General features: G+C 48.5%; 1 protein-coding gene across 1 annotated transcript in view; it reads right to left on the bottom strand.

The window, feature by feature from the left end:
* Positions 1–12,790, bottom strand: part of R3HDML (R3H domain containing like) — a 14,486-nt gene extending 1,696 nt beyond the window's left edge. Inside the window, exons 1-4 of the mRNA XM_008059817.1 lie at positions 12,530–12,790; positions 7,884–8,002; positions 5,872–6,004; positions 4,594–4,709 (exon numbers count right to left, since the gene is read on the bottom strand). Of these exons, the coding sequence (XP_008058008.1) occupies positions 4,594–4,709; positions 5,872–6,004; positions 7,884–8,002; positions 12,530–12,790 (629 nt within the window). The remainder of the gene's footprint in view (positions 1–4,593; positions 4,710–5,871; positions 6,005–7,883; positions 8,003–12,529) is intronic.
* Positions 12,791–13,190: the final 400 nt, after the last annotated feature.

Raw genomic sequence — 13,190 nt, 5'->3', positions numbered from 1 at the left:
CCTGCCCAGGCGGGTCTCGAACCCGGGGGCTCAGGCAATCCACTCACCTCAGCCTCCCAAAGGCGTGGGATTACAGGCTGAGCCACCGAGCCCGGCTATTGTTTATATATCTTACCACAGTTTTTTTTTTTTCTTTTTTTGAATCGGAGTCTCATTCTGTGGCCCAGGCTGAAGTGTAGTGTCATGTTCACGGTCACCGCAGCCTCGACCTGCTGGGCTCGGGTGATCCTTCTGCTTCAGTCTTCCAAGGAGCTGGAACTACAGGAATGTGCCACCACGTCTGGCTAATTTTTTGCTTTATTGTAGAGAAGAGGTTTTGCCAAATTGCGTAGGCTGGTCTCGAACCCATTGGCTCAGGCAATCCCCTCACCTCAGCCTCCCAAAGTTCTGAGATTATAGGTGTGAGCCACTGCTCCTGGCTCTTTTAGTTTTCAAAAATTAATACTCTAATATACCAAAATCCATTGGTGGGTTGTATGATTGATTTCAGTTGTCCCTTGGTATGCACAGGGGATTGCTTCCAGGACCCCTTGCAGATACAAAATCCATGTACGCTCAAGTCCCTGATATAAAATGGCATAATAGTATTTGCATATAACCTATGCACACTCTCCTGCACACTTTAAATCATCTTTAGATTGTTTATAATACCGAATACAATGTAAATGCTGTGTAAATAGTTGCAGTACTGTGTTGTCTAGGGAATAATGACAAGGAAAAAGAAGTCTGTACATTTCAGGACACATGACATTTTTTTCCCAAATGTTTTCCATCTGCATTTGGTTGAATTCACAGATGTTGAACCTATAGAAGTGGAAGGCCGGCTGTACATCTCAATAAAGCCGTTTAGTTGGGTGTGGTGTCTTATGCCTGTAATCCCAGCACTTTGGGAAGCTGAGGTGGGAGGATCACTTGAAAAGATTGCTTGAGTCCAGAAGTTTCAGACCAACCTGGGCAACATAGCCGGACCTCGTCTCTACAAAAATAAAAAAATTAGCTGGCTGTGGGGGGCACATGGGTTGCCTGAGCCTAGAAGGTTGAGATTGGGGCTGTGCTGAGCTGTGATTGTGCCACTAGACTCCAGCCTGGACAACAGAGTGAGACTCTCACTAAAAAAATAAAGACAGCTACTTTCATCCCATCATTCCCCCACTCAAGAACTGTAGAGGCTTCCCCTGCCTATGCAGGGGTTGGCAAACTTTTTTGGTAAGGGCCAGAAAGTAAATATTTTAGACTTTGCAGGCCAGACTGCTCTATCATAGGAAAGCAGCTGTAGATAGCATTCAAAGGAATGGTGTGGCCGCGTTTCAATAAAACTTTATTTAGCAAAACAGGCTGCAAGACAGATCAGGCCATGGGCTTCTGACTCAGAGAATCACATTGACAGCTTCCATTGGGTGGCCCTAGCACATGGATACAACAACATGCCCCTCTTCCCACACTCTTCCCCAGCCTGGACCATGGATTTCTCTTTCTCTCCTCTCTTCTCTCAAAGCCCAAAGTCGCTCCCCCTGCCCTGGCTCATGGTTGCCTAATCATCTCGGCACTGGCCTGTGGTATTCGTTTTCTAAGTCCCAATGCCTTATTTTCTCACACCTTAAATGAAAAACTCCTTGCAGAAATTAGATCTTTTTTCCTCCACAAGTGATTGTTGAATGACGTGCGCAATGTCAGCCAAAGTGCTCAGAAAAGTATGTGCTTTGGTTTTCCAACAGGAGTCACTCGTTCATTCAACAAGCACTTCCAGAACCTCAGGATCTGTGCCAGATACTTTCAGTCCACGGTTTTTTTGTTTTTGTTTTAAGAGACGAGGTCTTGCCAAGTTGCCCAGGCTGGTCTTGAACCCCTGGGCTCAGGTAATCCTCTCACCTCTGTCCCCCAAAGTGCTGGGGTTTCAGGCATGAGCCACGACACCCAGCTGGTCCACAGTTTTCAAAAGGTGCACTTGGAAGTTTGGAGACAGGAAGAGTGGGTAGCAGAGATGCCTGGGAGACCTCACTGAAGCACATGGAGCTCTTTTTTTTGTTGCTTAATTTAACCACTTGGGAAAAAGTTCTGCTTAAAAAAAAGCAAACGGTGAGAGATCACTGTAGTGGAAGGTTAAAGAAATGAATATACTCTGTCTCCCATGCTTGAGAGTCTGTAACCCAGTTATAATCATGGTCACTGTTTATTTAGCTTGTACTACAGGCAAGGCACCACACAGGCCACATTTTCATATTTTATTCCTTAAATTCTGTGAGCTGGGTAGTATTGACGCTAAAAGGGGAGACTGAGGCCTGTAGAAATAAAACGACAAGCTGGGCGTGGTGGCTCATGCCCGTAATCCCAGCACTTTGGGAGGCCGAGGCGAGAGAAGTATCTGAGCTCATGGGTGCGAGACCAGCCTGGGCAAATTGGTGAGACTTCATCTCTACAATTAAAGAAAAATCAGCTGGGCTTGGTGGCATGTGCCAGTAGTTCCAGCTACTTGGAAGGCTGAGGTAGAAAGATGACCTGAGTCCAGCAAGATGAGGCTGCAGTGATCGTGAGTGTGCCACTACCCTCCAGCCTGGGTGACAGAGTGAGACTCCAACTAAAAAAAATAAAATAAGAAAAAGAAATAAAGCGACATATTCAAAGTCCTCAATCTGCACACGGGGGAGGAAACCCAAACGTAGGTCTGGTAATAACAGTAAGAACCAACACATATTCCCCACTGGTCATGAGCCTGGGGACACCATGTGGGCTGTCTCACTTCCCTCAACAATTCCGAGAGTAGGTACTGTTATACTCCCACGTTGCAGATGGAGAAACAGGCATGGAGAAGTTAAGCAAAATCACGAACTTGACCCCTGGCAGTCCTGACTCCAGGGCCTAAAGTGAACCACTGTCCGGTTAGACTCAATGCTTCAAAAACTCAGTATGTCAACAAACACATTGGAACAGTCCCTGAAGCAACTTGCAATGGAATTTAGTTCCTTGCATTTTTCCATGTCTGATAAAGCTTGACTGCAAAGTGACACTTTGTCAATAGATGCCACCATTGAACAAACAACAACTATCCCAGCTTCAGAGTTTGTGTTCAGGTTACCAATGACTTCAAGAGCATCAGGATAATGTAATAGAACAGGGAAGAATTTGGAATGGAAAAGATTTGCATTTCAAGCAGGTCTGCCACTTACTGGTTTTGCGATCTTTGGTAAATTAATCAACTTCTCTGAGTCTCAATTTCTTGATCTGTAAAAAGGGGCAATATTTTCCCAGTGTCCTTCCCCTTTTTCTTCTTTCCTTCTTCCATCTCTTCAATGAGATAATAAAGTATTTTGTAAGTGATCAAAGGCTATGTGAGAGTATAATGCAGCTATTATGTAACTTTGAAATTCTAAATATCATGTCCTGTTTTTGTTTTTGTGTGAGAATCTGTCATGTTTGCAGGTTTGTAAGCTGCACGAGGGATGGGGACTTTATTTCTTTTTTGAGTTGGAATGTCACTCCATCATCCAGACTGGAGTGCAGTGGAATGTTCACGACCGCTGCAGCCTGGACGTCCTGGGCTCAGGCGATCCTTTCCGCCTCAGTCTTCCAAGGAGCTGGAATTCCAGGCACGCGCCGCCACACCCGGCTTATTTTTGGATTTATTGTAGGGACGTGTTGCCCAGGCTGCTCTCAAACCCCGGAGCTCAAGGCGATCCTCTCGCTTCGGCCTCCCAAAGTGCTGGGATTACAGGCTTGAGCCACCGCACCGGCTGGGAGGGGGACTTTCACTCCCATTTCTCTAGGTCTCCTAGAGATGTGTGGGCCTGGCTCCCCACCGCTCCCCAAGCAAACAGAGTGTGGGAGGAGCCACGCACGTGCGTTCCATCCTTCCTTTCTTCCCTTTGGGAACTGCTGCCTGCGGCAAGCTCGTGTTCTTGCTTGTCTGTTTCATAGGGTAACCTCAGAGCCTTGCGCTTGTGAGAAGCGGCCTGGGGCTGTCCACTGGTGTCTGTCACTGGGTGTGCAAGTCTAATTCAATTGTCAGATGTTTGCCAGCTCACTTGTCTGGCAGATCGGCAGATGGAAGCCGCCGTCCCCACTATTGACTTCGGTGACACTGCCTTTCCACTTGCCTTGGTCCTCTCTATGTTTCCCCATGGCTTCTGAAACTTGGGTAGAAAAGAAGATTGTTGGCCAGGCACAGTGGTTTATCCCAACACTTTGGGAGGTCGAGACAAGAGGATCGCTTAAGGCCAGGAGTTCAAGACCAGCCTAGGCAACACAGCGAGACCCCTTCTCTACAAAAATGTCAAATTTTGCCATGGCTTATACCCATAATCCCAGAACTTTGAGAGGCTGAAGCGGAAGGATCGCTTGAGACCAAAAGTTTGAGGTTGCGGTGAGCTATGATTGAACCACTGCACTCCAGCCTGGGAGACGGGGCAAGATCCTGTCTCTGAAAAATAGAATTTGAAAAAAGGGATTATTAATTGACTGTCTAAAACTACCAAGATTGTATGATATTGAAGGTGCATAGAATGCAGGAAGGAGGATGGCACGTGTGTTTCCTTTCTTTGAATTATCAGGATCCACCCTCCTGCCCAGAGCCTCCTCTGCCTTGATGCCAGCACTTACTTAATAGCGTAGTTGCAGACCAGGTATATTGCCTGATGCCAGGTGCTGCCCCAGACCTTGATGCTGCCACAGGTATGGATGGCACAGCCTAGCCGACTGGAGGATGCCCACACCATCTAAGGAAGGACAAAGACAGGAAAGGCTGTGAGAAGGACTCAGTGGGCCCAGGATCCTTGAGGCTGAGTGAACTTGGGCTTGGCTCCGAGGGGCGGGGGTGATGCATTAGGTGAGGTCTTCCTGGAAGAGGAAGTCTGCCTGTCCCAAGGTGGTGGCTAGAGACATTTATATTGGAATATACTCAAACTCTTTCTTTTTTTTTGAGTTGGAGTCTGTCACCCAGGCTGGAGTACAGTAGCACGCTCATGGCCACTGCAGTCTCGACTTGCTGGGCTTGCCAAGTTCCCCAGGATGGTCTTGAAGCCGTGGGCTCAGGCAGTCCTCTCAACTCGGCCTCGCAAAGTGCTGGGATTATAGGCATGAGCCACCACACCCGGCCAACTTTTTTCTTACTATAACCAACAGTAAGGAATAAATTGTATATTGTTACCAGTGTACAAACACACATACACCTAACCAATTGAAACAAAAGTTTAATGAACCAATATTTAGCCTTATATGTGATATATTTTCTATACTGCTCTATTAATTTTTTTCTTTTTTTCCCCCTAGTGACCAACCCTTGAAAATCATTGTTGTGTTGGAAGTTAAAACACAAACTTTCAAGCCAAACAGACTTGGATCAGAATCTCAATATCTCCAGCTGTGTGATTTTGATCAAGTCACTTAACCTCTCTGTGCCTCAGTTTCTTCATTGGTAAAATGGAGGTAATAATGGAAGTCAGGAAGGACATTTGGTTTAGGTGTCACATTTCCTAGTAGGTCTACCTTTTTTTTTTTTTTGAGTTGGAGCCTCATTCTGTCACCTAGGATGGAGGGCAGTAGCATACTCATGGCCACCCCATCATTGACCTGCTGGTGGGCTCAGATGATCCTTCTGCCTCAGTCTTCCAAGTAGCTGGAACTACAGGCGCATGCTACCACACCCAACCTGGGTGACAGAGTGAGACTCTGATTCCAAAAAAAAAAGAAAGAAAGAAAGAAAGGAAACAGGATCTACCTAAGACGCTAAAAACAAAACAAGGTTCCCCTTGGTTCACGGTTCAGTGTATACATGACTTTCCAGTAATATGCTTCCTGGAACACCTAGGGCCTCTGCTTTAATTCTGACGTCTGTTCTACCATCTTTTTTTTCTTGAAGGTACCAGGATTTGTGCGTACCTGGGTGTAATGGGAGCAGACGGGGCCACTGCAGCGCCATGGGCAGTGTGGATTACAGTCCCTTGGGGGTGGAAACAGGTAATGCTGTCTCTCCTCAGACCAGGACTTCACCAGATCTACCACCGAGCGGTACCTGGGGAGACAGAGAACATGGAGGATGCTGGGTGAGAGAATGGAAGAGGGCTCTGCTGCCAACTTGCTCGGTGGTCTTGGGGGAAATCCCTGTGCCTCTCTTTCCTCAGTGTCCTCATCTACGAAATGAGCATGAGGACAGCAGCATGTGCCTACATGGATGTTTCAAATCCATGTGAAGCGCTTCCCTGTACCTGAGACAGAGTAAGTGCTCAATAAAGCATACTTGTTATTGTCATGAAAAGGACCAGGCACAAGGTGAGCATCTTAGACAGAGTACCTTGCATGAAATTTTTTTTTAATCTGGGGACATGGTCTCACTCTGTTGCCCAGGATGTAGTTCAGTGGCATGATCATAGCTCACTGCAGCCTCCAACTCCTGGGCTCAAGCAATCTTCCTTCCTTAGCCTCTCAACTAACTGGGATGACAGATGTGTGCCACCATGCCTGGCTAATTTTTAATTTTTTTTGAGACAGGGATTTACTGTTACCCAGGCTGGAATTCAGTGGCACCATCACAGCTCACTGTAGCCTTGAACTCCTGGGCTCAGGTGATCCTCCTGCCTCAGCCTGCCAAGTAGCTAGCACTACAGCCATGTGCCACCATGTCCAGCTAATTAATCTTCCTATCTTCCTTCCTTCATTCCTTCCTTCCTTCCTCCCTCTCTCTCTCTTTCTTCCCTGTCTCCCTCTATTCCTCTGTCCCTCTCTTTTTGTAGAGATGGGTTCTTGCTTTGTTCCCCAGGCTGTTGTCAAACTTCTGGCCTCAAATGATCCTCTCACCTCGGCCTCCCAAAGTGCTGGGATTACAGGTGTGAGCCACCGTGCCTGGCCAGTAGCTTGCATTTTTAGGCAAGGAAAGATTCATTGGACCCTCTTCTCGGGGTCCGAGCTGTAAGATGGGAAGAAAGCAGATACTTGGTGTGTCAACTTGAGAAAGTCTCTGCAGTCTGAAAAGCTGTCTGGCGGGACCTGTGGGCTTCTTCTATCATACACATTTGACACAGGCACAAACATCCAAAAGGGCCCACAGGGGAACTCCAGGAGCATTCACATCATGGCTTATAGCAGTGATTTGCATTCCCTAACTCTTCACATGGGCCTCTCAAGTGGTGGCCCCGGGGGGAAGGTTGGAGTCCAACAGGGAGAGTTTCTTGGCAAGGGAGAGGGTGCACTGGTGAGCTTGAGGGAAGCCTGGTCCCTGATGTCTGCTCTGTGGGGCTCTGTCAAGAACATGAAAGAATGCAGAGTCTCCCTCGAGCTGCCCCCATGACTGTTCTGGGGTCACGGTGGGGAGGGGCAAGTCCTTGGTGTTCTAGTGTTCTTATTTGGCAAAATACAAATAGGACAATTGCATAGCAGTCTCGTACATGTCTTTTCCTGACTTGTGAAAGCCACAAGTCTGGAATAAACTGAGCTAGGCCAGCATCTCTAGTTTATGGATGGGGACACCAAGGTTCAAAAAGTGGCAATAACTTCCATGGCTACCCAGGGCAGAAGGTCCCCAGATTCTGACTCGAGAATTGGAATGGTGGCAAGGAAGTCAGGCCAGAGGGCTGAGTTTGCCATTCTCAGATGTTAGGGGTCACCCTTGGCCCATCATCCCCTACCCCAACCCTGCTCCCCATGACTCTCGCCCCCTAACCTGCCCCGTGATCCCTCAAATCACTCCCGACTCTCCAAAGCAATCTGGGTATTTGTTTGTTCACCCTGTTACTGCCTGTCCCTTCTAACTAGGATGAGGCTCCCTGCGGGTCGTGAGCTTGTCTGCCTTATTTACCTCTGTAATCTCAGTGCCAAGCACAGCACCTGGTATGGTGTAAGTGCTCAATGCATGTTTGTTGAATGACTGAGTGAAGGAAGGGCAGAGGGTGACTCACCGGCCAGAATGGATGGAGAGGTTCTGGCCCACATATCTCATCAGCTGTGAGGGCCCATGAGCCCAAATGCACTGGGTGGCCCAGGCCTTGGCAGACCTGGCCAGCTGCTCATCCCAGACCTGGAGAAAGAAAGGCTGTGAATTTCCCCAGGAGATAACCACCATCCTCACAACAGTGTCCAGAGATGCACTTATTTTATTTTATTTTATTTTTTGTGGAGACAGGATCTTGCTATGTTGCCCAGGCTGGTCTTGAACTCCTGTCCCTCCTGCCTCAGCCTCTCAAAGTGTTGGAATTACAGGCATGAGCCATCGTGCCCAGCCCAGAGATGCACATTTACCAGATGCCACTCCTCTCTCATCTCCCTGGAACCCTTCAACAAACCCACTTGACAAATTAGAACTGAGGCTCAGAGAAAGCCGATGAGTTCAAGATCAACCTCGAGTCCACACCAGAGCTGACGCCCACACCCAGGTCTCCAACTCTGAGTCTGATGCTCCTTTTTCCTGACTAGACTTCAAGCTTGGGGCTCTCTGCTCTGAGCCAGGTCCCAGGGTGTTTGTCCAGGAGATCTCAGCAGTCTCTAGAAGTGACTAAACTCAGGGTGATGAGAAAATTCTAATTTTTTTTTGAGTTGGAGTCTCACTCTGTCGCCCAGGCTAGAGTGCAGTGGCACATTCATGGCCACCCCAGCATTGATCTGCTGGCCTCCAGCGATCCTTCTACCTCAGTCTTCCAAATTGCCAGAACTACAGACACGTGCTACCACACCCAGCTAATTTTTTTGGTTTATTTTAGAGACGAGGTCTCGCCAAGTTGTCCGGGCTGATCTCAAACCCATGGGCTCAGGCAATCCATTTGCCTCGGCCTCCCAAAGTGCTGGGATTACAAACTGAGTCTGGCCAAATTACTGATTTTTAAATTGTAAATTCAGTGCAGTGACTCATGCTTGTAATCTCAGGAACTAGGGTGTGAGCTGGGAGGATCACTTGAGCCCAGGAGTTTGAGGCTGCAGTGAGCTATGATGATGGTACCACTGTACTCCAGCCTGGTGACAGAGTGAGACCCTGCCTCTAAAAATTAAATAAATAAATAGCCAGGCACGGTGTCTCACTCCTGTAATCCCAGAACTTTGGGAGGTGGAGGCGAGAGGATTACCTGAGCTCAGGGGTTCAAGACAAGCCTGGGTGACTTGGCAAGTCCTCGTCTTTATAATAAATTTAAAAATTAGGCTGGGCACAGTGGCTCAGCCTGTAATTCCAGCACTTTGAGAGGCCAAGGTGAGAGGATTGCCTAAGCCCGGGAGTTTGAGACCAGCCTGGGCAAGTTGGTGAGACTTCTCTACAATAAATCAAAAAATAAGTTGGGCATGATAGTGTGCACCTGTAGTTCCAGCTACTTGGAAGGCTGAGGCAGGAAGGATCGCCTGAGCCCAGCAGGTTGAGGCTGTGGTGGCCGTGAGTGTGCCACTGCTCTCCAGCCTGAGCTACAGAGGAAGACTCCAACTAAAAAAAAAAAAATTAAATCAACAAATTGTATTTTATTTTCTAGCTATGCTTATTTTAACATCAAATTTTTTTCATTCAAAAGCTTTTTTTAGAATAGTAAAAACATGCACAAATTTTATATAAGATATTCGGGGAGAAAAAGTGGAGAGTCTCTCATCTGTTTCCTACACCCGTCCCCCTCTGTCACTGCTCACCTGGCCCCTAAGGCAATTGCCACTGTTTCCTGTGTTCACCTCTGGAAATATTCTACACCTGTCCAAGCAGACGAATGTGTAGACATACAGACGTGTAGACATACAGATGTGTAGACATAGAGATGTGTGGACATACAACTGTATAGACATACAGATGTGTAGACATATGGCTGTGTAGACATATAGCTGTGTAGACATAGAGATGTGTTTTTGACAAGTGGCAGCATCCTATCCTGCGTCTTGCTCTTTTCTTCTATCTGAGGGATCATTCCACATCAGCACATGGTGAATACCCAACTCATCCTTCCCAACAGCTTCATGATTTTCCAATGTATGGATTCCCCAGGTTTTATAACCAGAAAATGTATCACTTATTAAAATTCCAGCTCGGTGTCAGCTCAGACTTCCTAGAATTCTCTGATGTGTGTGTGTGTGTGTGTGTGTGTGTGTGTGTGTGTGTGTGTGTGTGTGTGTGTGTGTTTAAAAGTCAGGGATTTAACTCTGTTTCCCAAGCTAAAGTGCAGTGGCATGCTCACAGATCACTGCAACCTCAACCTCCTAGGGTCAGGGATCCTTCCACCTGTCTCCAAGCAACTGGGACTACAGGCATGTGCCATCCTGCCTGGCTCATTTTTAAATTTTTTTTTTTTGGTAGAGATGAGGTCTTTCTATGCTGTCCAGGCTGGTCTCAAATTCCTGGGCTCAAGCAATCTTCCCACCTCAGCCTCCCAAAGGGCTGGGATTATAGGTGTGAGCCATTGTGCCTGGCTCTCTGAGATATGTGTTCATTCAACCACTATTGAACAATCATATCTCTGGACACCAAGGATTCAGTCCAGTAAGGAAAGGTGATGTTAAAAAGGTCATTAATCATTACAGTCCTGGTGGGTGCGAGAGTGTGAGACAGGACCCAAACTTCTTGGTTCTGTGGGAAACGCCTTCTGGAGCGAGGGGTGTTAACTCAGACTCCTGTTCTGTGGACAGAAGTCAGCTAATGAAGAAGAAATGGTGGCTGGGCACAGTGGCTTATGCCTGTAATCCCAACACTTTAGGAGACTGAGGTGGAAGGATCACTGGAGGCCAGAAGTTCAAGACCAGCCCGGGTAACCCCATCTCTATTTTAAACAAAGAAAGATAAAACAAGCATACCAAATGGGGGGGTCCAGGCATCTCTCCAGGGTTGTCTGACTGAAAGTCTTTTAGGGAGAGCAGAGGAATGCTTCTCTCATGCCAAAAGGGGTAAACTGAGGAGAGAGCACACTAAACACCAAACCCACACTTGCAGATCCTCCCTAGGTCCCTGGTGAGACATCAGCTCTCTCTGTTTCATGCTCTCATTAAATGTCGGTTGGAATAGGTGCCATACACACACAACTCATGCTCAAATGAGCCATCTGTTTGAAAAACATGTAAATGAATGAGCCAGTCAACAAACAGATAACTGATGCCCGCCTCTAGCTGCCTGCCCTCCTGGCTCCTTTTCCTGCCCCCCCCAATGCCTAAGGACCTCCAGACAATATACTGTAGATATCTTGTTGATGCTTATCTTCTCTCATATCCACTAAAATGCCAGCTCCATGAGGGGAGGGGGCCTTGTCCACCATGTTCTCAGCAGTGTCTATGGCACTCAGCCTGGTGCCTGGCCCCCAAGCATGCCCGAAGCGTAAGTCAAGACACGTTGCAAAAGTCGAATTTTCAGGTGGTAGAGTAGCATGGATGGGTCTTTCTGGGGTGGATTGGTGAGCTTTTTTCCTAAAGAAATCTCTGGGTGGGCCGGAAGTCTATCTCTCCAGGCTGGTTGGGGACAGTGATCGTGGGGAAGGAGCCACAATGGAAAGAAAAGTCCCCTCCTCCACACCAGAGTCTGGCTCTAGGAAGCTGGAATGAGAGTCACTGGAGTCCCCACTTTTTCTGCTGGTCAGCTGCTGGTTCTCCTCAGTCTGAGATCTCTGAGCACCTGTCCCCACTGCTCCAAACCTGCCTCTACGCACTTGCCAAGTGTCAATGAACCCCCATTCCAGCTACTCAGGAGGCTGAGGCAAGAGGGTCATTTGAGGCCAAGAGTTTGAGACCAGCCTGAGCAACATAGTGAGGTCATGACCCTACCTCTGAAAAAATAAAACATAGGCTAGGTGTGGTCATCTCAGCACTTTGGGAGGCTGAGGCATTAGGATTACTTGAGCCCAAGACTTCAAGTCCAGCCTAGGCAACAGAGTAAGACCCTGTCTCTACAGAAAATAAAAAAATTAACTTGGTGTGGTGGTACATGCCTGGAATCCCAGGTACTCAGAAGGCTGAGGTAGAAGGATCTCCTGAGCCCAGAAGGTCTGCAGTGAGCCGAGAGCGTGCCACTGCACTCTAGCCTAGATGACAGATTGACACTCTGACTCAAAAAAAAAAAAAAAAAAAGCAAAACAAAAAAACCCATCAGGGCAAAGAGACAATAGCATATGAAGTGCCAGCCACCCACCAAGCCTTGCAGGCTCCAGTGGGGGCCACAATTCTTAGGCAGGGGATTATGTTGGTTATGATTACAACCATAGGCGCAGGCAGACCTGGGTTGGAGACATGGCTGGCAAATGAATTCTCTGAATCCTTGGGCAAATGAATGCTCTGAGTCTCAATTTCTTCATTTGGAAAATGACAATGACAATACCCACCTTGAAGGAAGAGGGGAGCTCTCAAGATTATGTGCAGTGCCTGGCACTCAAGGTATGCCATACACAGTTGTCCTACATCCCTGACTCACTGGAAGATCTGTACGATCTCCTTAGTTTCCTCATATGTAAAATGGGCACATTATGTTCTGCCCTTTGCACCGATCCCAGACACCCAGATATGGCTCGTAGGGCCAGGCTGGCAAGTGGCCCAGCTCTCTGAAGCCAGTCATTCCAGGCCAAGGGGAGTCTGCTGGCGTTTGCCAGAAGGGGCACGGGGGACTCACCATATATTCCATGTTGGCGGCAGGTGGGCGCACGCTGGCCCGGATGTGGTTGTGATAATCCAACAGGGCACTCATGTCCCGGACAGAGATGTGGCGCTTCCGGAGGCGCTGGGGGACCCCCAGGCCACTCAGGGGTTGCACGGCTATGCCCTCAGTCTGGGCCAGGGCCAAGGTAGCATTGGGTACCATCAAGGCGTTCACTGTCTGGCCCACCCAGAAAAGCAGGCCTGCAAGGCCCACGGTGCCGGGAAGCAGGGGCATAGCTGGCTGGAGGGTCACACGCCTGCCTCGTGCAATCAGAGCCAGCTGCCTGGAAGGGGCAGGCATGAGAGCACCAACCCTGAGTGTTCTCGAGCATTGCCAGCCCAGAGAATGCCACCCTTGGGAACTTGGCAAAGACCTCCTGACGCAGCTGTGGTCCAGCTGCCCAGCTGCCCTTCCTTTCCACCCCAGTGGACTGAGTGGACTGGGCAACAGGAGAAAATGCCCAGACAGTGTCTGATCCAGACATGGCCCTGGGGTGAGATCGTGCCACCACTTCAAAGCCAGGGCTCTGTCCCACTAGCCCTGGAGACAGACAGCCGTCCTCTCCAGCCTAGATATCCTCTCCACGGAGCCCGCTTGAATGGGCGCAGGCAGTGCCCTCGGGAGGGCAGGGCCA

The sequence above is a fragment of the Carlito syrichta genome, unplaced genomic scaffold, assembly GCF_000164805.1.
Source record: "Carlito syrichta isolate Samal-C Ts95f unplaced genomic scaffold, Tarsius_syrichta-2.0.1 Scaffold304381, whole genome shotgun sequence".
Lineage (NCBI taxonomy): Eukaryota > Metazoa > Chordata > Mammalia > Primates > Tarsiidae > Carlito > Carlito syrichta.
This window is presented reverse-complemented; position numbering and strand designations above follow the sequence as displayed.